Source organism: Eutrema salsugineum, unplaced genomic scaffold (genome assembly GCF_000478725.1).
Source record: "Eutrema salsugineum unplaced genomic scaffold, Eutsalg1_0 scaffold_13, whole genome shotgun sequence".
Lineage (NCBI taxonomy): Eukaryota > Viridiplantae > Streptophyta > Magnoliopsida > Brassicales > Brassicaceae > Eutrema > Eutrema salsugineum.
Genome location: NW_006256885.1, coordinates 6,011,902 through 6,035,716, shown reverse-complemented (window position 1 = coordinate 6,035,716; position 23,815 = coordinate 6,011,902). Strand labels below are relative to the sequence as shown.

Genomic DNA, 23,815 nt, shown 5'->3' with positions numbered 1-23,815 from the left:
TCTTTATTCCAAATTTGTGAAAAAATTAGATGTGATAAATGATTTTCTTACGCGTAACTGTTTTGAAATATATTATGGTATTGTCTTTAATTTCAGCACCAACATTAAGGATAGTAACCATAATTTTTATAAATTTTGTACTAATAAACATTAATATTATTACATAGATAATTCAGTACACAATTAACAAATAAATAACTATTTTATTACAATTGCTACGATCATAATTTTAAGTTTGTGCACGTGAGTTTAGATTCTTAAATATAGCATTATCTGACATAAAAAAATTAAAAAAAAATGGGCGAAAAACAATTTTTCTCTATAAATTAATTGTAAATTAATATCACGATAAATTAATAAAATATTGTAAAGGTTTTACTGTAATTTATAGAGGTTTTACTATAATTTTCAGAAAATATCCCGATATTATTAATTTATAGAGGTTTTACTGTAATTTTCATTTTTTTTTCTCCTATAGCTTCAGTGAGAAATGGTGCGACTATGGTCGATCGCGAAGGTGCGAATCGGGAAAGTTTCGAATGTCTACAGGGACGTGAGAGTTGGGAGACGAAGATGGTTCACAAGCAGGGTGATGAGCTTCGGGGACGGAAGCCATGGCGCGCTGGGGATGTCAGGCATGGGAATGGGAATGGACGCTTACGAGCCTACTCTCATTTCTAATTTGCCTTCCGATGTCTCCTTCATATCCGCCGGACACTACCATTCCCTTGCGGTTACATCCGGCGGTGAGATTTGGGCTTGGGGTCGCAACGAGGAGGGGCAGCTCGGCCGAATCGCTTCTAGGAGTTCAAGGAGTGAGCCGAAGAGAGTGGAAGGTCTAGAGAATGTGAGTGTGCGGGCAGGATTTGCGTCTGGAGTGATTTCAACGGCGATCGGAGATGATGGGTCTTTGTGGGTGTGGGGAAGATCGAAAAGAGGACAACTTGGTCTTGGAAAAGGTATCATTGAAGCTCTAGTTCCTTCAAGAGTTGAAACTTTAGCTGAAGAACACATCGTTAAGGTCTGGTGTACATTGGCTTGGATAAATTCAACAACTATTGGCTTTAAAAACGCACTCTTTTCATTTGATTCGTTTTTGACAGGTATCATTAGGTTGGGGACACGCACTTGCGCTTACTGTGGATGGTAAAGTTTTTGGGTGGGGTTATGTAGCTGATGGACGAGTAGGCAATGTCGGACTTCCACTTGAGCCATCTCTGCTAGATTCACTTACAAATGGGTATGATGATCATCAGAATCATGAGGATGCAGCTGAAAAGAAAGTTGAGGAAGCTATGAAGAAGGAGAACAACATGCCTATAGCCTGGGAGCCTCGTCTGGTGGAAGAATTACGTGATGTGAAGGTAGCAGATATTGCGTGCGGGTCTGATCACTCTTTAGTCCTTTGTCATGATGGCACTCTTTTGAGCTCTGGGAGCAACATATATGGTCAGTTGGGTCGTCAGTCTAAGCAAGAGCTAGGAATGTCACCTGTTGGTATAACCGGATCTCCAATATCTGTAGCAGCTGGTCTTGGTCACTCTTTAGCTATCTGCAACATCCAGTCAGATTCTAACACAAGGAGGATTGTCTCATCATGGGGTTGGAACCGGAGTCAGCAGCTTGGTAGGGGAAAACCAGAGAACGTGCCAAGAGAAGTGGAGGGTTTGGATGGGGAAACTCCAGCTTCGTTATCAGCAGGACGTGTGCATTCCTTGTGTGTAACAGAGAAAGGAGAAGCTTGGGTTTGGGGTTGTGGAAAGAATGGTAGGCTCGGTTTAGGAAGCTCCATCGATGAGCCTGAACCGATGTTGCTGGAGGACGTTGAGGGTTGTGTTCTTCAAGCAGTTGCTGGGTTTGATCACAGCTTCATCTTAGTGACTAACTTAGATGTTTGAGTTATTAACACGACTTCTTCTTATTTAACAACTGGAAATGTTGCATCGAATTCTTTGTTGTTTGACATCACTTTTGTAAAACCTGTAACACAGAAAATTGCAGAGAAATAAATCAAAAACTCGATCTCCAAGTGAGTTCTTTTATGGTGAATTTACTCCAGTGGAAACAATATCATGAAATTGTGGCTGTACTTAAGAGGCGTCTTCATTGCACATTGATTATAGTAGATCCTCCTCGCCTCTCACAGTGGCCACAAGTTACAGACAAAAAAAACTGTGTATATGCATAAAGTACACCGTACAAAAAGAAAGAGATATGCCTAAACCAGTCTAATAACAAAAAACCTCATCAGAATATTGAGAAAAAACACAATCGTCATCATCAATCATTCATAAATATAGACGAAGCTCTTCTTGATTTTTGGGTTTGTAATCTGAAAACTAGTGTTTCAGTGAAATGCTAATGCTCTTCTCTAAACCCATCTTCACAGGTCCTCCCATGATGCTCCCTTTCTGCATCATTGCCACAAATTCGTTGTAGTCGATTCGTCCATCCTGAGACAATGATTCAATGTTTTAAAAGTGCAACAGCCCGATCAATCAATCAACAAGAAGATGTTTCAGTATCATCACTCCCAAGCTTGCTTATAGAGTATTGAATTGAAAGTTCTCACGGAATTACAATTTTCTAAAATGCAAGAATACTTCAGGGATCTCTCATCGTTAGGAGTTGTATAATGCATTAGTTAGCTCGTCACTGTTGAGAATAATATGAAGTTTAGGATGAAATGAGAAGGTGTAAAAATGGAGCTTTTACCTTGTCTTGATCAACATCACGCATCATTTCTTCTATGCGGGCATCTTCGACACCAAACTCCTCACAAGCTTGTTGAAGCTCGTCCGGGGTGATAAATCCGCTCCCGTCCTTATCAAAGTAGGAGAAGGCAGCGAACAAATGGTCCTCTCTCTCTATTTTGTTTAGATGCAATGTTGCTGCTATGAACTCTTTGTAGTCTATTGTTCCGCTATTGTCTACATCAGCCTGAGTTATAGATGAGACACAGCATACAAGATTATTTCAGAACCAAAGCAAAGGATGAAACTATTATCAGAGACAAGGAAAAGAGTGAAAGAAACCGCATTTGTTTAAGAGTTGAGACAAATAGTTTAGTGTTCTTGAGTTAAAGACTTACAGCTTGCATCAGGTCAAGAATTTCTGACTCTTTAAGATTGGCACCAACACGTTTTAGTCCTGCTTTCAGTTCCTCAAAAGTTATCTGACCACTGTTGTCGGCGTCAATCATCTTGAACATTTCTTTCAAACCGGCTATTTCTTCTTCGGATAAGCTCTCGGCTATGACCTACAACAAGTTGAAAAAAGGGAGGAAACTTATTCCTCTTCTAGGTTTCCTCTTTCGTTGGGATCCTATTTGGCATTAGAAAGACAGCTTACTCTAAGAGCCATTTTCTTGAACTTGTTCATGGCAGAAAATTGCTTCATACGGCTCAGAACAGCAGAGTCCAGCGGTTTGTCTGGAGCCACACCATCAATTTGAACCCATGGATGACCTGTTGAGTTCAAACACGATGATGTATTTGAAAAATCAACTAGCATATACCCGGAAAAGTAAGCGCACCATCAAGGTCTATGTTCATAGAATCAAGATTAATGTTTAGACTTAAATGACTTACATAATACTTGATGCGCGGTTAGTCTTCGCTTGGGGTCTCGCACAAGCATTTTCTTTACCAAGTCTTTTGCGCTTTCAGAGATGCTTGGCCACGGATCAGATGAAAAGTCAAGATCTCCATGAAGAACCTGTTCGAAGATACCTTGTTCGGTTTCTGTTTATTTCATGGAAATAGCACCTTGTTTCAGAGACTAATATGAACAAAGCAGATACTTTACTCTAAAATGTGCAACCCCACTTACCAGCCCAGAAAGGAGGAACTCCGCTTAACAAAATGTAAACAATCACACCAGCACTCCACACATCAGATTCAGGACCATACCGCTTTCTAAGAACTTCTGGAGCTACATAATATGGACTACCAACAACATCTGTAAAAACCTCATCTGCAAGATTGAAAGACAACAGAATTTCAAACTCAAACATAGATGATATGTGAATCGAACGATTAAAGACAAAAATGACTACAAAAGGAAAACCTGGCTTAAAGAACATTGAGAGTCCAAAGTCTATCGTTTTCAAGAGGGAGTCTTCTTCTTTACTAACAAATAGAAAATTCTCGGGCTTGAGGTCTCGATGCATAACACCAAGAGAGTGACAAGTCTCTAAAACCCCAACAATGGTTCTCGCGAGCTCAGCGGCTTTCCTCTCAGTGTAATGTCCACGTTGGATAATCCTGTCAAAAAGCTCACCACCGGAACACAACTCCATCACAAGGTGTACCGCAACAACATCCTCATAAGCTCCTTTAATGGATATAACATTAGGATGACCAGCCAAATGATGCATTATCTGAATCTCTCTTCTCACATCTTCAACGTCCTCATCGGTCAAAAGCTTCCTCTTGGAAATCGACTTGCACGCATACTCATTCCCCGTACCTTTCTCAACGCATAAAAACGTCGTCCCAAACTGCCCTTGTCCAAGTTTCCTTCCCAATGAATAGAACTCTTTAAAGTTTTCAGTTTTCCTCTGCAACACTGACTCAGTCCTGAGCCCTGCACTCGACACTCTCTTCATGTGTTTAGGCTTCTTAGGTTCAGGTTTCGTATCCGGCTTGGTTTCATCCTTTGTTTCTGGTTTTGGTGTCTCCGGCTTGGATTCAGACTTTGTTTCTGGTTCTGATGTCTTTGGCTTGGATTCAGACTTTGTTTCTGGTTCAGGTGTCTCCGGCTTGGATTCAGACTTTGTTTCTTGTTTTGTTGTCTCCGGCTGCATAATAACTTCCTGCTTGGTTTCTTTAGGTTGGATCACTGCTTCGGCTTTCGATTTGGTTTCGGTTTCAGGAATGGTCCTTGGATTTGGCATTGTGACTTGCTCAGGGGGTTTATTCTGGACTTGATCAGGTAATGGTCCTGAAGCTGCTTCATTGGCAACATCTCCATTACTATGGGAAGAAGGTTGCTCAACTCCGATCCGTGGCCGCCACATTGCTGCCGAAACAGTTTGCAAGAAACCATTTCCAGATATGTTTGGTCCTACGCAAGCATTACCCATCAAAAAATATCTTCTCTACTTAAATAATCCTAAAATCAACTTCTTCAGAATCGCATTCAAGCTCTCCACACCAAGATCTGATCAAAAGAAGACAGTTTGATCTGATCTGATCTCATTCCTAATGATCAGAGACACTACAAGTGAAAGTCAAATACCACATAATCTAAGACTTCGTTCTCTTCTCCAAAGACAATCGGATATCATAGAAAATTGATCAGCTCGGATCAGGCAATGATTTAAAAAACTCCGAACACAGATGCACAAGCAAAAACCCTACTCGAGTCGATGCACTAAATGCAAAGAACGAGTCTTTCACAATAAAAAAATCAATAGGCCAAAAGTCATGAATTTTTCTCCCGGATTTTTAGAAGGGTGCTGGGAAAAATCGAAATTTGAAATGAACCCAGAACAGAGAACGATGGAATGAAACCGAATCCAGAAAACGGAAATGATCTGAAAACAAAGAGATCTGAGATACAAAAAGAAAAGAAGAATGGTTTGATTTGGTCGGAAGGAAAATAAGCGAGGGAAAATCGATGGATGTCTTGATAGCACTACATTTGCATAAAACCTCAGGGGGCTTGTAATCTTGTATAGTTTGTTTGATAAGTCAATTGTGGAGAAGATGGTGAAGATGAAGGAGGTGAATGAACGAGTTTGAAAAACGCGTTTGGGTAAATCACCAGCGAATTTTGCGCTCTCGTTGTCTCAGATTATTTTTTTTTATCTTTTTTTTTGTAGTACCCACTCGCTCCCACCATCAGCAGTCGATAGAATAATCAAACTGTTAATACCATCACTTGAACTTGAACTTAATGGATTATTAACTGAATTTTGTTGTTAGTTACAAAAAAAGTATGGAAGAACTGTTCACCAACGAACGAGACAGACAGAGGAACCAAATACGAGTTTTTTTTTGGGTCAAAACCAAATACAAGAGTCGATCATGCAAACCAATGAAGCCATAAAAACCTACCGGTCAAAGATTGTAGAGTCTAATTAGATTTCCAGACATCATCTTTAGCTTCCATTGTCTTTGATCCATAAATAACACTCTGGTCTCTCGAGGAAGCAAGAGCGGTTTTCAAAGACCTGCCATAACTAACCGGATATCGCTTTGTAGCCTTCCTTTTCCAGTAATTTGGCCAAGGAGTTGTCTCCGGTTTTAATGATTCTTCCATTCTCCTGAAACAGAGCAACATACATGAACCATTCATACCAAAATAAAAGCGAAATCATATGATTTTTGTGGAGCCAAGTAAAGAAGGCTGGTTTGGCAACAATACTCACCATGATGTGTATGAGAGTTGGTTTGATGTAGTCAAGTAGGCGTTGATAGTGTGTTATCATCAGAACAGAGTTTTTTGGTGTCAAAAGCCCGTTCACCGCCTTTGCCACATCTTGAAGAGCATCAACATCCAACCCTGAATCAATCTCGTCCAGTATAGCCAACTCGGCTCCAAGGACCTGAATAAATTTCCGTTACCAAATGTTGCATTAGTGTTTCCATTTATGTAATGCTACGAAGAAAGAGAGACTTATTAAATCCTTCATGTTTACAGCTTTATGATTAAGTGGCCCGACCAACTCATGTCGCACAATTTCGAAAACATAATATAAGATGAGATAAAGTCCGTCTATCTAAATAACATATACCGCCTTAGGCAGGTCAACCCAAAAATCCTGACTACTACTAGCCTCGTGTTTTCCATAGTTATGGAACAAGCACAGTATTCCAACTACTTTCAGTTACTTACAACATTTGTTTCTTATCATATATGGTGCTTGTGGCAATTAAGAAACAAGGGGAATTGGAGCAATACCGCTAACTGTAGAATCTCGTTGCGTTTCCTTTCACCACCACTAAATCCTTCATTGACATTTCGGTTCAGAAAATCGGTCTTCATATTCACAACTTCAAGCTTTGATACCAAGTGGCTGTAGAACTGCATGAGCCATGTTATATCCGTAAGAGAGAAGACAGAAGATAAGCACAAGTAGACAGTTCTTAAAAAGGGGACCAATTGGCACAGAGGCACACAACAACAACAAGTAAGAAAGAACGCAATGTAAATCCACATCCTCTATATTAGTAACTCCTATTTGAATGATTTGGCATGGCACCTGGATTGGATCAAGCTCTGGCTGACCGAGCTTTCTTTTTCGAGCATTGAATGCCATATTCAAGAAATCCATATTGCTAACACCAGGGATCTCAACTGGGGACTGGAAACTCATGAAGAGACCAGCAAGAGATCTTTCCTCTGGTTCCATATCAAGCAGATTCTGCCCTTTAAATACAATACTTCCTCCCGTCACTTCATAATCAGGATGACCAACAAGAACCTACAAAGAATAAGGGTCACTGAGATAACAAACAGGAAGAGAACAATACTATGCAGCAAAAAGCAATCCTAATATACAATATCTTCTCTTTCTCCTAAGATTTTGGTTTCAAAGACTTTAAGATAATAGATAAAATCATGTTAAGATGCAGTCGAAAAGCTCACCTTAGAAAATGTGCTCTTCCCTGAACCATTTTTCCCCATCACTGCGTGAATCTGTGATTTTGTTAGCCACCACGAAACAAAAATCTATGAGAATCGACCAAAAATTCCACAAAAATAAACCAGATTTTACAATTAGCAGAAATGCAAACGATCCACACAAATAAAATTTGTTCAAGCTCGTGCGGGAGTTATCCGATGTTTCTAGAACTGAACCAACCAAAAAACATTGAAATTCACAAGTTCATTGTCTTGTTGACTCATCACTTATGATCAGATTTTCAAACTCAAAACTTTCTCAGATGATGAGACAATTCCAATTCGAACTTCGTTGTGATAAAAATTCAAATCAACCTACAAAAGTTCACTTATTGATGCGTACCTCTCCTTCGTATACAACCAAATTGACGCCTTTTAGTATCTCCTGCCTCGATTCAACAATCACAGCTCTCAAATCCTTAACCTCAAGCAAAGGGATTCTGCCCACGTCATCCCGATCTCCCACTAACGAATCAACAGCCGAGGAGACGGAAGAAGCAGCAACAGTAGCTGAACGGCGAGTGGTTCGCAGGGTTGCAGCGGCGGCGGAAGTAGCTCGGAGATTACAGAAGAGAACACGAGAGGGTGAAATCCCGAGCCGAGCTCGCTGAGGAGAAGGAGAAGGAGAAGAAATGGTTGGAACAAATTGAGCAATCGAGTATGCGTGACGCAGCTGGAGGTTTACGCCGGCCATGGAGTCACAAAATTGCGGCGGAAATCGACGGAGGTTATCCGGTGAGTGATGGAGTATGCGTGAACGGTGTGGTTAGGTCCAGGGAATCTTATTTCACGTGTTGAATGCCACGTGGTATTTATGTAGGCTACAAGATTAACAAGGGAAAAAAAAAAGACAGAGAAAAACTAAACGATGTCGCTTTATGTTGATACCCTTGAACGCTTCTATACTTTCCTTGTATCACAAGAAACCATTGATAAAATCATATGAGATCTTGGGACGAAGAAACAGACAACGTCAGTGCCCTAAAGCAATCCAAAACCCAAACCTTAATCTCAAAACCTCCCATTACCCACGTAACTATCTCTTATATACACATCGAAATATCCTTCAACCACATTAAAATATATGTTTCATCACAGTTTGAGATAACTAGTTTCAAAATTAAAAGACTCAGTTTTCTTGTCCTGATTTATATATACAAATACATATACATATGGCAATGATCAGGAGGCCAAGGCCGGGCGGTGGCCGTCATCCCCCACCGTTGGCTCCGACGGTGAGCAGTTTCAAGCCAAGAGCTCAGTGGAGCAACTCCGGATCTACCATTTTCCTCTACGTCAATCTTCCAGGTCTAATCTCTTCTCTTCTCTCTTTCTCTTTTTGTTAACCTGAGATCAATCTTTAGTTTTGATACAAACTTTATGAACTGCTCGTTTATTTTGTGGAATCGACAGGGTTTTATAGGGATCAAATAGAAATAAAGAAGGATGAGAGGTCACGGATTATCCAGATTCAGGGCCAGCGACCGCTCTCTACTCAGACTAAGGCTCGTTTCAATGAAACTTATCGGGTCCCTGGCTCGTGTGATATGACGAAATTGAGCACCTCCTTCTCGCATGGTCTCTTGACGATCGAGTTTCCGGCGGTCGTTGAAGATGAGAAAGCGGGAAAATCAGTCCAAGATCAGGGGAAGATTGTACAGAGTCCTAATCAGGAGAAAAGTAGAGGAACTGGTCTTAATATGAGTAGTTTGGGACCAAAGAAACCTTCGGACGAGGAGCAACAAGTGGGCACAAGTCAAGCGAAAGCTGCTCCGGTGGCGAATAAAGAAGAGCCCAAAACGTATAAATCAGTGGTTGAGGGTAAGAGAGCGGTGCCAACGGCCAATCGAGAGAAGACTGAACAGAAACTGAAAGAGCGAGAAGCCAACCCTAGCTTGGGCCGTAATGGACGTGCGAAAGAAGAGGAGGCTGCTCAAAAGACTGTACAGAAGGTAAAGGAGAAAGAGGCTGGAAGTACACCGACCGTTGGTGGTAACGTGAAAGCCAATGTACTTGCAAAAGAAGAGAAAGTAATCGAGAGAAAGAAAGATGGTGATATAGGTCAGCAAAAGACAGGAAAGAAGGTGAAGGAGGAAGGAATCACTAGAACGCCAACCCTTGGTGGTAGTTTGGAACCCAAGGTACATGCCAAAGCAGAAAAAGTAGGTGGGAGAAAGGGTGATGGTGAAAAAGGTCAAAAGCAGAAAGGGGAAGGAAAGATTGACTTGGGACAAAAGAAACAGGAGAATTACACGAAGCCAGTTGTCGTTGATGAGGCAAGCAGAACAGAGAAGAAAATTAATGCCACGAACAGAGCAGAAGCTGAGTTAAAAATGAAAGAGAGGGTTGAAAGAACAGCACTGGATGTTAATGGTAACATGAAAATCAGGCAGGATGAGAAAAATGAGGATATGGCTGGAGACAAGGTAAGCGAAGGAGAGATTCAAAAGGTACTGAAACAAAAGAAGATAGAAGAAACCGGTCTAGCCAAAGAAACAGGAGATTTGAAGGATAATCTTAAAGCCATGGAACGGAGAAGGGTAGATTTGGGTGATCCTTTGAAGGAAGAAACAACGCGAGGAGGTGAAGATAGAGAGAAGATGTTTGAAAAGATTTCAGAATCAGAAAGCAGCCCATTGCTAATCGACGAAGGACAGAAGAAGACCAACTTGGATCCTTCTGCGATAGAAGGAAGAGGACTGGAGGAAGAAGAGAATCAGAAATACGAAATATCTTTAGTTAATGTTGGAGTAGCTTCTCTTGTCATCATGGGGTTTGGTGCTTACGTCTTTATACCTCTTGTAAAAATGTTCTATTGATTCTGTTTAAAACAAAACAAAAAGTAGGTGGTTACTAGTTTATATTTTATGTTCCAAAAAAGAATAATGGCTATTCCAGAATAATTTAGTTTCAACTTTTCAAGCAACATCTTTTGTTGGGATAATTTCTCAAAGAAACCAAAGAAAATGCCAGGAGATGCGTGTTACAGATTACAACTATGGTCTTTTCTTCTCATAGTAACATTAGAAAACAAAAATACACTAGGAAGAGAAGAGTTCAAAAGCATAAACACTTAAAAAAAATCTGTACGGATTGGACTGGAATGGTAAAATCTACAAGCTAGCGGCTTCTTCAAGACTGGGAATCCCTTCGCCTTCTTCTCCATCTGCTGCAGAGATTAGAGACGCCGATTGAATCTTTCCGGCATGATCAAGTCGCATAAGAATCACTCCCCTGAGAAATTCAAATTGAGAAATAAACATCACATAAATAAATACAATTGCCACACATAGAAAAAGTGCTTAAAAACTGGAGGTGGCGGGAATAAAAAAAAAATACCGTGCACGGCGTGATTGAATTGAGATATCCCTGACTTTGATCCGGTTCACTGTTCCGCTTTGGCTCACTAGAACCACTTGTTCATCGCTTTCTCCATCCTCTGAAAGATAACCCATTGGTGAGGTTTTTGAAAGAACACTTTCAGAGCATCTAAAACAGTCCTTATTTGTGGAGGAGTGTATATTTACCAGCTAGGGAGTAACCAACCACGAATACAGCAGCCAAACGATCATCCTCCGCAAACTGAGAAATTGAGACGAAAGAAGAATGAACAAACAAAGCAAGCAAGAGATAGTTTATAATCCAGATCATACCTTGGATCCAATTAAACCAACTCTGTTCAAACGCGAAGGCTTGAAGCTACTCAGAGGAACACGCTTTCCGTGGCCATTCTCACACACGAATAATAGCCATGGACCGGTGGATTGTTTCCCGCTTTTGTTTTGTGTTAACAGAGTAAAGAAGACAATAAAACGTTAGTTAGAGTGGCAAGGACAGTTTTAAGAGCAAATATTAGCAGTTATAACTAAAGAAACACATACACAGTCGAAGCGTCTTCTGGCTTCTCTTCTATATCTTTTCTCAGAGATGCAGGTATGATGTCCATGCTCGCCATCTTATCCTCTTTCCTAAGTCTCATGGCAGTCACTCCCTTTGTATTTCTGCTCAGAGTTCGAACCTAATAAATAATAGCCATTAGAGTTTGCCTAAGTAACAAAAGCCTTCCTCCGAAGAAGAATCAATAACTGCAACTTACACCATCACATGTACTCAGAACGACCATTCCGTTTTGGGATGCCATGGCCACAAGATCATTGCTTGAGCAACAACGAACCCATTTCAATTCATCGCCAGAATTCTGGAGATAAACAATTATGTTAGAACAACCTTTGTTAAGAAGAGCGTACCAAAAAAATTGACTAGAAAGAAAAGGGACAAACCAATTGAATTGCAATGATTCCAGTTGAGCGTATCCCTGAGAATAACTTCAAAGGTACTTTCTTGATGCAGCCATTCACTGTAAGCATCAGGAGATACTGGTCTTCAGCAAACTCGCTAATAGGAACAATGGAGGTTACTCTTTCACCTTCTGACATGGATAATATCTGCTTCCACAAGTGACAAGGATACAGAAAAGCATTAAAATCATAGAATCAATACTTTTTCCACGAGCAGAAGGAAAGCATATATATAGATACATGAATTACCTGGACCAAAGGTGTGCCAGCTGCATTGCGGGAGCATTCTGGAATTTTATATGCACGTGTTGAGTAAACTATACCCCGATCACTGAATGTAGAACAAGTGTAAGCAATTAATTACAAGGCAAAAAATCCAAGTCCCATGTGGAGGGCAAAAACAAAGGCGATTTCCGTTATATATACCTGAAGAAGAGGACATGGTCATGTGCATGACAAACAAGAAAGTCAGACATTGCATCATCAACTCTCAGTTTCCCAACAGATTTACCAATCGTTCCACGATGCTGAAGATTGAACGTATCAGGCTTCATCCTTTTCACATAACCCTTTTCGCTGACTGCCTAAGAACATCCAGAAATCAAAAGTCACAAAACAATCAAAGTTTTTCTAGGTTTAAGCATGCAACATACCATCAGCATCTCGTCATTTGGAATAACATCTATATCATCCAGATCACCACTGTCAGAATCTTCCAACATTGAACGCCTGGGACTTGAGAATCTGTCCTTCAGCTCTATTGCTTCTTGCTCGATTAACTAAAAAAAAATCGAGAAGAAAGCGAGAATAGTACAAAATTCATTCAACAGAACAATTATGTATATATGTATATAGTAAGCGACTTTACAAATATAACGCACAAGCACCAGTCACTGTTTCTTGAGAAAGCTGAGGGTTCCATTTAGCAAAAAGTAAACGGAAGAGGCATTAGAACGTTTGTTACCTTCAAAATGTTTGTTCTGCTTGACAGTAGCTGGTCCAACTTTGTAATTTGCTCCGTCAGCGAACTACTCTCATCAGTAAATTTTTTCCGCTGCACAAATGTGAAGGCAGAATCTAGTTAAAACATCTTTTAGATTACAAGTTAAATTTCAAAACTGAACTTAGAAAAAACTGACGAGAATAAAAAGGTACCTCCAGAGCAGTTAGTCTCCGAAGACTTATCTCCAATATAGCCTCAGCTTGTTTCTCAGAAAGCCCATATTCTGTTTAGATAAATTGACAATGGTAAATCCCTTAGAAATCTTTGCAAGCAACAACAAATCTAACACCAAATGAAACTTTATTAAACAGCCAACACTTCCAGATAACGAGATGAGAAACCTATTATGTTGTTCTTAACTAATGTATTCAGTTGAAAATTTGGATCCTATCATATGTCCATCAGTCCATTTAAGAAAATGGCTCACGTAAAATACAGCTCACCACTCTGTAAAGCAGCCGCAGCAGAGGAATGACTTGAGGCTTTTTTGATGAGTTGGATTACTTCATCCATATTGTCAAGTCCAACCACAATACCCTACAGTGAAGCAATTAGAAGGAAAAGTTATGTAAATAGAGTTTTACATAGTGAAATCATGTTTTTCATTCGTCACAATTAGTTAAGGAAATAGTTAAAATATGTAGCATAATTTATGAACACTAAACATCTCGAACACACACCTCAATAATATGCTTTCTTTGTTGTGCATGTGAAAGCTTAAACCTCGCGCGCCTTTCGACAACAGAACATCTGAAATCAATAAATGCCTACACACACAAAAAAAAAAAAAAATTAAACAGAAAATACGCAATCCATTGTGATAATAGTAGCACAGAATTAAACATTCTATCTCTGTTTTTCACTTTTCTACTACTCCTTCTGGCCTATGTTCTTCGACATAAGCTTAGGCCATGAAAATATATTTATTATAAAGATCAATTTTCAGTATTTTTTAATATAAATACGGAAACTTAAAAAGACCAATGATTTACATAGGCAAGTAGTTACCTGAAGTAATTCTTTCAGACCCATTTGCTTGGGTTCTCCATTACAGATACTGCAAAACACGTATTATTAAAACCAGTTACGATCAAGAAATACAACATACTCATTAAAGAGTTTTCGATGAGTCAACCTGTGAAACGCCAAGTTTCTTCTATATGCTGAGACTAACAAGGAATACAAAAATGTCTATGCAGCAAAGACAGGATAAACGAAGTACAAAGTATTGATTGACACATTCCTCTGGACCCTAATCATAGTCACCTATGTCCATGATTCACCCATGTGTCTCCCATACTTAATTTCATTATCGAGATATAAGAAGCTGTTTGTTGATGCATTCAGCTTAACCAAATTATGATCCCACAACCCATCTTACATTTCTCCCAACGCCCGAACTGAAAGACTTTGTAGTCAATTTTTATACAAAAACTGCAAGAGTTCCTCTAGATAACGAATGTGAATCCCTTTTTTTCTGTTTCGTCCACAAGTCTGGATTGGGTTAAATAAAACAACAGGCAACAACAGATGGTACTTCAAAGTAACTCACCTCACCATGTTGCAGCTGAAGCTTGATTGGAGGGCAGTATGCCGGTAAAGGTTATTTAGCACAAGTGCAGGATCTCCTCCTCGTTTGAGCTGTGAGAAAAATTTCGAAATTATATCAAAACCATTACTCTCCACTATGAATTTTTAAGCAGACGTTACAGCCTAAGTGCAGAGAAAACAGTGTAATACCTCAATAACCACACGCATCCCATTACGATCACTCTCATCGCGTATGTCACTTATCCCCTCTAGTGTCTGAAATTAACAAACACCTAACGTCAATGAATGAAAACAAGAAACTCAGCAAACATCAACCTAATATATCTTTTCCTGACAGATCAGTATCAGTTTTGTTATTCATAAAACTGAACCAGGAGGGGTGCTAGGAATGTAATATGCCCGTGAACAAAATATTACATACTAATAAGTGAAGCAAGATGTTAAACATTTAAAGTGAAGAGCTTAGTTGGCCTTCCTCTTCCTTCATAACACGTGTCATCAACAAACCCACCATTTACAGACATTTTTACCACACATCATTGAGTACCTTATTTTCAACAAGTTCAGCAATCTTCTGGACAAGCGTAGCTTTGTTTGTCTGGTAAGGAATCTGCAATAAATTTAATTAAAGAGGTTACTCTAGCTGCTTTTTACCGTAATGATACTCTACACAAAGCCTCCTCCTTGGAGATCTATACATATAACTGAAATCTAAGTCGATCACCTCTGTGATGATAACTGCATTGCGCTTTGTTTTTGGATCTAGCAATTCAACATGAGTTTTTCCTCTAACTACAACACGCCCTTTGCCAGTTCGGTAAGCATCTAAAACCCTGAAATGCATCCACATATTCGAGAACTGTTAGGAAACAACATTAACAGCAGGAAATGGAATATGCATGCGAACTTTTTTCTTTTTCGTAAAGGTATCCAACAAACTTGAAATCAAATTTCTTCTGTGTAGAAGTATTACATAACATGTAAACTTTTAAAATTCCATCAAATATAACAATGATTCTAAAACTGCATAAGACAGGCAAATAAAGAATTTTAGTTTCCAGATACAAGTACACTTCTGTAATCTGTTATAATCATAGATATGACTAACGGAAAAAAAAATTCCATATTCATTAATATTTTCTTCAAAAATCAAGAAAACGGCTTGAGGGCCCTTCGATTTGATCCTTAAGCAAGCATAGCATGCTCTTAAACTAACAGAAATATGAAACATTGGCAAACTCTGATTCTAATCAGAAAAGCAGAGTACGCAGATTAGAGAATTATTAGAAATTGACTCAAGGGGGAAATTGGAAAGCAAATACTTACCCAAGGTTTCCCATAATTATTCCTCCAGTTGGAAAGTCAGGTGCAGGCATGTATTCCAGCAGTTCTTGCAACTGATGGGATAAAGAAGAAAGTAGAAACAAAACCATATGAGTTTATAGTCATGTCTACTTATAAAGTGGAAGTTTTCATGTTAGACAAAAGACCACACAATTTTGACAGTCATACTAAAGCAAAAAGGAGAAGAGGTAGCTTTGGTACCGTTGCTTCTGGATTATGGATTAAAGCGCAAAGCACATCTACCACCTCCCCAAGATTATGAGGAGGAATAGCTGTCGCCATGCCAACCTAAATAGAGTGAAATGATTAAACTCAATTGCATAAATAATCTGACACAGTTAGAAAAACTGCTCACGATATAAACTGAAGAAACCTAAAATAAAATAAGTAACTAAGGCAGACTTAAGGTTTCTCAGACTATCTTACCGCAATCCCATGAGCTCCATTCAACAATAAAGCAGGAAGACGAGCAGGCAACACTGCTGGTTCTTTTTGTGAGTTATCAAAGTTGGCCACAAAATCAACCTGCAAAATGATTAGAAACAAAAGAAGCTAAGAAACAATATCGTACAGCATCAGTAAACTAAGCAATATGTGTAGCCGTGTGATTACCGTATCTTGGTCAAGATCAGCTAATAATATTGCTTCTGCAAGTGGCTGTAAAGAAAATACGAACAATCAGCTGAAGACACTGAACAAAAAGTCATGACCATTTCATAACAAAAAGAAATGCTGAGCATGAGAGAAGCAGTATAGAGCATAGGAAAAACTCAACGAAATGAAACAAAAGATTGCAGGGAAAAACATATCAGTTTGGTGAAAGGCACTCACGTCGAGTCTGCACTCTGTGTATCGCATAGCAGCAGCAGGATCTGCATCAATCGAGCCAAAATTTCCATGGCCTTGGATAAGTGGACTTCTCAAGGAGAAACTCTGCAAAGAACAAGATGCAAAAAAAAAAAAGAACGTATTAAGAAAAAGATACATTTTTTGAAGACTGGAATACATTCCATGGATTCAGACATTCATAGTACCTGAGCCATCCTAACAAGAGAATCATAAACGGCCGTGTCGCCATGGGGATGAAATTTTCCAAGAACCTTTAAGATTAAAGAGTTCAACAGCAAATTCAGAACCACAACCAGAAATTTACAGGGGATTTGAAGGGAGAGAACATTTGGAAGAAAAATGACTTCACCTCTCCAACAACTCTTGCACATTTCTTGTATGGTTTTTTGGATGACATCCCCAATTCGTGCATGGCAAAGCTGGAGTTTTAAAAAAAAAACAAATTTTTAAGAAAGGAAAAATTTACTGAATAAAACTTAAAATTTAAGAAGCATAAAGCCGGAACACTCAACAGGATTCTCCGATGGACTGGCTTGAGACCGTCTCTCACATCCGGCAAGGCGCGTCCAAGAAGTACAGACAACGCGTACGACATATACGACTCCGTAGCCTCCTTGTGAAGCTCGAACGGCACAATACGCGAGTCGCCGTTGTTAGCATCCTCGGAAACCACGGAATCGCCATTGATGGCGGACCGTGGAGGACGGAAGGAGATGAACCGGACGCCGGAGGGTTCAGTGCGGCGGAGACGGCATAATGGGTCGGTAAGGGGAAAACGGAAGTGGCGAGACTGGCCGAGGGAGCGACGGAGGAGGGAAGAAGAAAGGCGGAGAGTGGAGGAGAGAGACATGAGAGAGTTGGGGTTAGGGATTGATACGGTGGAATGGCAAAATGGAGTCATGCCCAAAGGTTTTAGAAGAAACGGATTAAAATGCTAAAACCCTAGCCACACCGGAGAAATTTTTCCCAGGCGCCAATTTCAAGACTTTGGCGTGGGGGGCTTTCTGTCCGAACAAAAAAAACACTGCTCTTTCTCACTCAATTGCTGTCGTGACACTTTTTCATAACTTTATAAAAAAATTACACTCAGCTGTCTTCAATTTCGATTTCAAGTTCTAATTTCACCAAACTAAAATTCTATCTTTGTTTACTCTTTAATTAATTAAGTTTAGATTATTGAACAAAAAATTAGTTCACAATAAGGTTCAAAAAAAAAAATTTGTTCACAAACACTTCCAAAAAAAAACAAAATGTTGAGGAAAAAGGAAAATTCTTATCATCAGAAACACGTTGCAACAAGCCCCAAATTAAATATTTAAATCAGTCGTCCCTATTAATTGGAAAACATTTTTAGTTTTACCCTTGAAGTAGGAAATTTTACTAATCAGCCAAACGATTGCCTAGCCTTCTCTTTCAATTCGAAAACTTCAAGAAACCAAATAGAAAAGAGAAGGATGATTTACATTATGTATGTATGTATTGTCAAAGTTTTAGTAACAATAGAACGTAAAAATCAATGCTCCATTTCTACAACCCTGCAAAACCTATCATGATGAAACCCTGACCAGAGACCAGAGAATTCTCAGAGAGAATCAAAAAGGAATTAACACAAAAGAATCAAAATCATGGGAGCTTTTCGAGGGACGAAAATCCGGGTTTTGGCGACTTATCAAATAAACCAAAACTCTGGGTTTGATCAGAGAACACGAGCAGAGTCACCTGCTTCACAGATGAGAACAGGTTTTCCTCCATTCAGTTTCTTGGCAAACTCGGGTTGGGCCTTTTCATATTCATCCTTCACATATGAAGCAGCTGCCTCAGCTTCTTCTGCATCTACAAAGGCCAGACAACATCCCCTGAAGCCTGCACCACTGAACCGAGCACCATATACACCAGGAGCCTTCAGAAGAATCTTGTATAGCTGAATCAGTGGCTCCGCACCTTCACCAAACTCTCACACTTTAAAACCAAATGATGAATCTAACAGAGAGATAGAGAGAAAGTCATGTCTGTGAAAGCACTGGGAGAGAAGCAAGGAAAGAGAGTGTACCGCATTCGTAATTCTCAATAGAACTCAAGCCGGACGCTGAAATTAACTTTCCAAATTCTTCGAGATTGCCTGAAGCCCAGGCTTCTAATCCTGAAATTTAAGTATCACAAACATTCATACAAGTCCGTAAAGCATCATCACGAGCTTAACGAATCCATTTATGCACATAACGAGACTTCTATCAGAATTCAAGAGGATTTGCCTTTAGTAACCCGCATGTTTTCCGAGAAGTAATGCTCTGCTCTTCTAGCTAAAACCGGTTTCAGCTCATGCTGTACGAGCAAGTAAGATTGTATTAAATAAATTTATAGACCTGATATAGGTGGAACCTGATTTACCACAAGTTTAAGAGTATTGTTTTCTTACCATGTGAGCTTCATAGACCGCATGCTCAACTGTTCAGTGGGAGAGGAAAGAGATGGCAAAGAAAATCTTATTAGCGTGCCAGGAACAAGAGACATTAATCCAAACTCAAAAGTATTTTTACCATTGCATAAGGTTGGTTCCAGCTCGCTGTTCCCAGATGCACTGAAGAAAAAGAAAATCAAGAGAAGGATGTGATGCAAAGAAATGAGTATCACAAGCAATAGAGCAAGTAATACACTTTAGAGCATTTCCACAAAAATTTAAAATATAAAGAAGGCGTTTATGCAGATAAGCGAGTTAACAGAACAAAAGATTGTGCAGATTAGTGTGAATTCAGTAGATTTGCACATACGTCAAAAGGACTTTAGCGGCCTCTTGACACTCAGCAACTCGCAGATTATATCCTGGGTTCGTGGTCAATGCCTGCCTCAAGCCTGAGAATGCTAATAATATCCTGAACGGTTTCTTAAATTCAGGAGCCCGTACGAGCTTGTGGTCCATAGTCTGCATATTTCAAACCATTCTTCTGAGATGGCAGTTTCTGGAAGAAAATAAAGATGGGCAAGCAACATTCATGTTTCTAAGGAAAGAATTGTGAACGTTGTCGTTACCACATGAGCAAGCTTCTAACTTTTTTTGCATATCACTAATAAATCAAGGAAATTTTACCTTGCAGTTCATGTATGTTAGACACCCAAAACTCGAAAGCAAAATAGCTGATTGATCCAAAATTCCATTCCGCAGACCCAGATACCCATTCTCAATGAGTCTGCAGATGCAATTAATAGCATGTAAGTCGACCAATTTGCAGCACTAATTGCTGATTTTACAGGAGGCAACTGCTCATGAAACAATAAAGATGAGATTCTTAGTTACATTAAAGTGAAAATTGTATTTACCTGTCATATTCGATATTTTCTGTTGGGGATACAGTCAATTCGTTTGCATTCTCTAAAGCTAGCAAGTAAGCCACACCAACCTGTCACATTTCTGGCGATCAAAAAATAATTTACAAGATTCCTTTTACAAAAATAACAAGCAAACGCCATTCCACATCTGCTAAAAGTGGTACTAGTAAAGAACAGGAAAAGTTGTCTTTCCGAAGAAAATCCGGCTGTACGAAATCTGGCGGGTTTTGGTTACTTACAGCAGCTGATGAGCTAAGCCCAGAACTATCTAGTCCATCCGAGCCACTGATGCAACCAACAATGCCCTTCAAAAATCAAAACAATTAAAAACACATTTAAAAACAGTTACGTAAATTATTATTGGAAAAGCAAGTCCTAAGAGATTAGGCATGGCAACCAAAAAAAGGGTGAATATGAATCCAGAAGATCAGACTGCAAATGTACAGGCTAGAAATCATCTCCCTTTAATGGTCAACTTTATCTATAGCTGTAAGCAGAAAACCAAAATTTAGCCCATTACCTGTTTAAGATTCTTTTTGCTCGTCTGTAACGCATAAAGTGCTCCTCTGGCATAAGTTCCCCAGATGCTTTTATCCTTTGATGCACCATTCTTATTTGCTACGCCTATTGGATGCTGGATTTCATCGACTCTATAATTTCAGAGCCCAAAAAAAAATTTATAAGCATTACGCGTAGAAGATCTGAAATCCACAACGAGTACAAAACTGAAACCACTAAAGAAAAAGAAATACCTGACACAAAGCTAAAACATTATGAATGCATGAAACAGAAACTAGGAAAAAAAACATGCAATCTTTTCCAACATTGGTACTCTTGTTTTCGTTATATCTCTAAGGGTCCTCAAATTCAAATGAATGCTTGGGGAAGGTGCGTCAAACGAAAAGGTTAACCTGGTAGATGTCTAAGACTTAAGTGAAAGATGAGTTAATCTACATACTGGAATGAGATATAATGGAATACTGGCAAGATCGAAATAGGCTTCTACGATATCTAAGATGCAGCCATTAACGAGCTAGTGCATGTCTGAGGCTGGACATGTAAGTTTGAAAAGAATAATGACAAGATGAGAGATCCTGAAAGACATACACACCTGAAACATACTTCTCCTTCAAATTGTGCAGAACGCAACTGGACCTGCATAGATATTAGAAAGAGGGTAAATGGTCAAGGCTCGAATCAAACACACAGACACAAGCAAAATTTCCTAACACAGCAGTATAACTTAGTCTCCTGTCTATATACCACATTCTTTTTGAAATTTTCCAATTTAGCTATCTATGTCAGGTGACCATTCTACATTATTAAAATCTCCATCTACTCTCAAAAAGAACCACGCTCAGAATAATGAATGATATTCAGAAGCATTCATTCCAGAAATAGAATGTTGCTTATAAGAAACGTGGAGGAATAGCGAAACAGATAAGAATCATCAAAACTAACAACTCTTAGAAACCTGAGTATCGCCCGATGGAATAAAACCAAGAAGGATCCCTTTATTAATCGTCATAGCTGATACAGCTCCACCCTGTGAATAACAAAGATGACTTGAAATTACACGAGGATGTTATGAACCAGAGAACTCTAATAGCTTGATCATAATACATCGCTATAATCACAAACCGACCTGGTGATCAATGTGAGCTCCCAAAGGACATATACGATAAGGTGCCACCACCACTCGAACTTCCCCTGTATCTCTTCCGGTCATCTTGGACACTGCTTCTTTTATGGCAGTTAACTGGAAAAATTAACGATCTCGTAAGATTAACTACAGAATATCCAAACACAAAGAAACAAAATACTCGCGTAAATCCACAGAATATACAATCAGCTCCGCACAAAGACTGATGAAATTGTACGAAGAAATGTCCGATTTGCATTCCGCCGGGAAAATGTACCCAGGGAATACATTTCTTTCGCTCCTTTCTTACGGAAACTAACATAACGGAGGAAATTTGCGACGAGCTAACCAAAATTCGTGAACGATAAAACATGCAGATTCGCGGGAAAGACGGAAAGAACGAAAGAAAGATTAACCTCAGAATCCGTAGGCCAAGACATTGTCGTGAAGCTTTACGCAGATGAAGATCTAGGGGTGCTTAGATTGTCGTACGATTTCTGGGCTGGAAGGATACGAAGAAGCGGGCAGAAGAACTGCGAGATGTGAGAGTGAGCGTCGAAAGAGGAAGATGACCAAATAGGGGGGTGTTTGGTAGCACATCTATTTCTATCCTTTTGCGAGTGTTTGGTAACCCTTTAGTTTTTCCTTTGTTCAAAAGCTTTGTTTTCCTTTTTTGTTTTTTTTTTTTTGTCGTTGTTTTCCTTATTTGTATTTGAGACGTATGTATAGTCTATGCTAATTTTTCTCTATCCGTTTTCGTCTCTTTTTTACACTCCGCAGACACTGCCACTGGTGTTAATTTATGTTCATGCATTTGCAGTGAAAACAATATCAACAAAAAAAAAATTGTTGCGTTGAATAGCACAATAAAAAAAGTAGTCATATTTCTATGTTTGTCTTGTGCCGCTTATAAATTATACGCGTCATATATTTCAAGATTGTTTTTACTGATTGAAATCATTAATCGAAAATGATTGTTTCGGTCTTCTAATTTTTGAATTATACCGAAGGGTAAAGCGAACTTTGTACTCGAACTTTTTCCATTTTCTTACTATTTTCCTAATTTATTTTTTGCCGTTGAAATCATGAATCATGTCAATTTATTAACCTTGAAGCAACAAAAGTTTGAGTACAAAATTTGCGTTAACCAGCTAGATGGATAAATACAATCCGAAAAGAAACAATTACTCCCGTTCTAGCTAATACATGAGTCGTTTCATTGAAATTTCGTTTGACATATAAAGAAATCTAGACCAGATTGAATTCATGTTGTGAATATGATTTCTTCAGCCTATTCACACCATGACTCATTGAACATCATGAAAGAGGACTTGATTTTGTTTATTTTGGCTTAGAGTAAAATAAAAAAAAAGGTCAATAGTTGTTGTCCATGTACATCAGCATATATGTCATTTCTCAAAAGAAGTCTATACTACAGATGATTAGGAGAAAACATCTGGCTGACAATGTTGTAAGAAAAACAAATGAATCGAGTATACCATTATATCTTCGAACTTTCAATTTTTTATCAAAATTATTCCTTGGCAGCTTATGTCAAACATATTTTAATCATCCAAAGTTGACAATAAAGTCCCAGTATATATTGCAATGTTGAATTGTAAGATTTGGGGATAATTTAATTAAAGAAAACTATCAATAACATGATCAATTAATCTTGTGATAGATAGACCTACAAATTCAAATTTTGACTGGTCAATTAGAAAATAGAATCATACTATCGACAATACAAAACAAAACAAAAAATAGTAATCAAAAGTGAACTGAACTGAATATAGAAAACATAACATGAACTTACATATAGATCTTTCCAAATTTTGTAAACTAAAGATACAAGCATATAGCTCGTTAAAAAAAAAAAAATCAAATAGCTAAACCGAACTAATTTTAAACAAAGGAAAACTGAATATACTGCAATGAGCAAGAGCCGAAAACATAGCGACTGAAAGGAATTCGAAAATGAAGAATTAATTGCGACATTCGAAAGAAAAAAATGTTTCACCGACATATGCTTATATCACATATAAAAATATAAAACATGAGAAGCACTTATAAGTAATAGAAATATTGATTGTGAGATTTTTTTTTTTTTTTCAAATCCCCTTTGTGCCTCGCACGTAAGTAAGTTGTTGGTTTTATTCAATTTATTGTGTT

General features: G+C 38.8%; 6 protein-coding genes across 6 annotated transcripts; 2 read left to right on the top strand and 4 right to left on the bottom strand.

The window, feature by feature from the left end:
- Window positions 1–489: 489 nt before the first annotated feature.
- On the top strand, window positions 490–2,041 carry LOC18023761 (ultraviolet-B receptor UVR8). The gene is made up of 2 exons (XM_006407460.2): window positions 490–1,021; window positions 1,104–2,041. Exons 1-2 carry the CDS (start codon window positions 491–493, stop codon window positions 1,896–1,898), a joined length of 1,326 nt encoding a protein of 441 aa, XP_006407523.1. The 5' UTR covers window position 490; the 3' UTR covers window positions 1,899–2,041.
- Window positions 2,042–2,156: 115 nt separating this feature from the next.
- LOC18023760 (calcium-dependent protein kinase 2) lies at window positions 2,157–5,717 on the bottom strand. The gene is made up of 7 exons (XM_006407459.2): window positions 4,069–5,717; window positions 3,832–3,975; window positions 3,591–3,743; window positions 3,352–3,467; window positions 3,092–3,259; window positions 2,716–2,940; window positions 2,157–2,453 (listed from the first exon to the last, which is right to left on the bottom strand). Exons 1-7 carry the CDS (start codon window positions 5,084–5,086, stop codon window positions 2,340–2,342), a joined length of 1,938 nt encoding a protein of 645 aa, XP_006407522.1. The 5' UTR covers window positions 5,087–5,717; the 3' UTR covers window positions 2,157–2,339.
- Window positions 5,718–5,886: 169 nt separating this feature from the next.
- LOC18023759 (ABC transporter I family member 6, chloroplastic) lies at window positions 5,887–8,413 on the bottom strand. The gene is made up of 6 exons (XM_006407458.2): window positions 7,976–8,413; window positions 7,597–7,647; window positions 7,211–7,432; window positions 6,910–7,032; window positions 6,377–6,553; window positions 5,887–6,271 (listed from the first exon to the last, which is right to left on the bottom strand). Exons 1-6 carry the CDS (start codon window positions 8,324–8,326, stop codon window positions 6,188–6,190), a joined length of 1,008 nt encoding a protein of 335 aa, XP_006407521.1. The 5' UTR covers window positions 8,327–8,413; the 3' UTR covers window positions 5,887–6,187.
- Window positions 8,414–8,810: 397 nt separating this feature from the next.
- LOC18023887 (protein RESTRICTED TEV MOVEMENT 2) lies at window positions 8,811–10,502 on the top strand. The gene is made up of 2 exons (XM_006407457.2): window positions 8,811–8,940; window positions 9,046–10,502. Exons 1-2 carry the CDS (start codon window positions 8,811–8,813, stop codon window positions 10,449–10,451), a joined length of 1,536 nt encoding a protein of 511 aa, XP_006407520.2. The 3' UTR covers window positions 10,452–10,502.
- Window positions 10,503–10,546: 44 nt separating this feature from the next.
- On the bottom strand, window positions 10,547–17,702 carry LOC18023886 (DNA gyrase subunit A, chloroplastic/mitochondrial). Its single transcript, XM_006407456.2, has 27 exons — window positions 17,190–17,702; window positions 17,027–17,096; window positions 16,863–16,928; window positions 16,660–16,761; window positions 16,441–16,485; window positions 16,255–16,353; window positions 16,030–16,116; window positions 15,811–15,881; window positions 15,209–15,317; window positions 15,032–15,094; window positions 14,674–14,739; window positions 14,486–14,574; window positions 13,942–13,990; window positions 13,614–13,700; window positions 13,377–13,470; window positions 13,086–13,156; window positions 12,895–12,984; window positions 12,584–12,709; window positions 12,357–12,514; window positions 12,180–12,261; window positions 11,913–12,077; window positions 11,729–11,830; window positions 11,514–11,650; window positions 11,286–11,406; window positions 11,160–11,214; window positions 10,972–11,071; window positions 10,547–10,866 (listed from the first exon to the last, which is right to left on the bottom strand). Exons 1-27 carry the CDS (start codon window positions 17,576–17,578, stop codon window positions 10,746–10,748), a joined length of 2,814 nt encoding a protein of 937 aa, XP_006407519.1. The 5' UTR covers window positions 17,579–17,702; the 3' UTR covers window positions 10,547–10,745.
- A 373-nt stretch (window positions 17,703–18,075) lies between these two features.
- On the bottom strand, window positions 18,076–22,165 carry LOC18023885 (galacturonokinase). The gene is made up of 14 exons (XM_006407455.2): window positions 22,060–22,165; window positions 21,647–21,760; window positions 21,476–21,547; window positions 21,113–21,156; window positions 20,522–20,651; window positions 20,241–20,306; window positions 19,993–20,072; window positions 19,763–19,862; window positions 19,446–19,597; window positions 19,215–19,255; window positions 19,094–19,122; window positions 18,930–18,999; window positions 18,728–18,817; window positions 18,076–18,618 (listed from the first exon to the last, which is right to left on the bottom strand). The coding sequence occupies exons 1-14, from the start codon at window positions 22,081–22,083 to the stop codon at window positions 18,374–18,376; spliced, it is 1,257 nt and encodes a 418-aa protein (XP_006407518.1). The 5' UTR covers window positions 22,084–22,165; the 3' UTR covers window positions 18,076–18,373.
- Window positions 22,166–23,815: the final 1,650 nt, after the last annotated feature.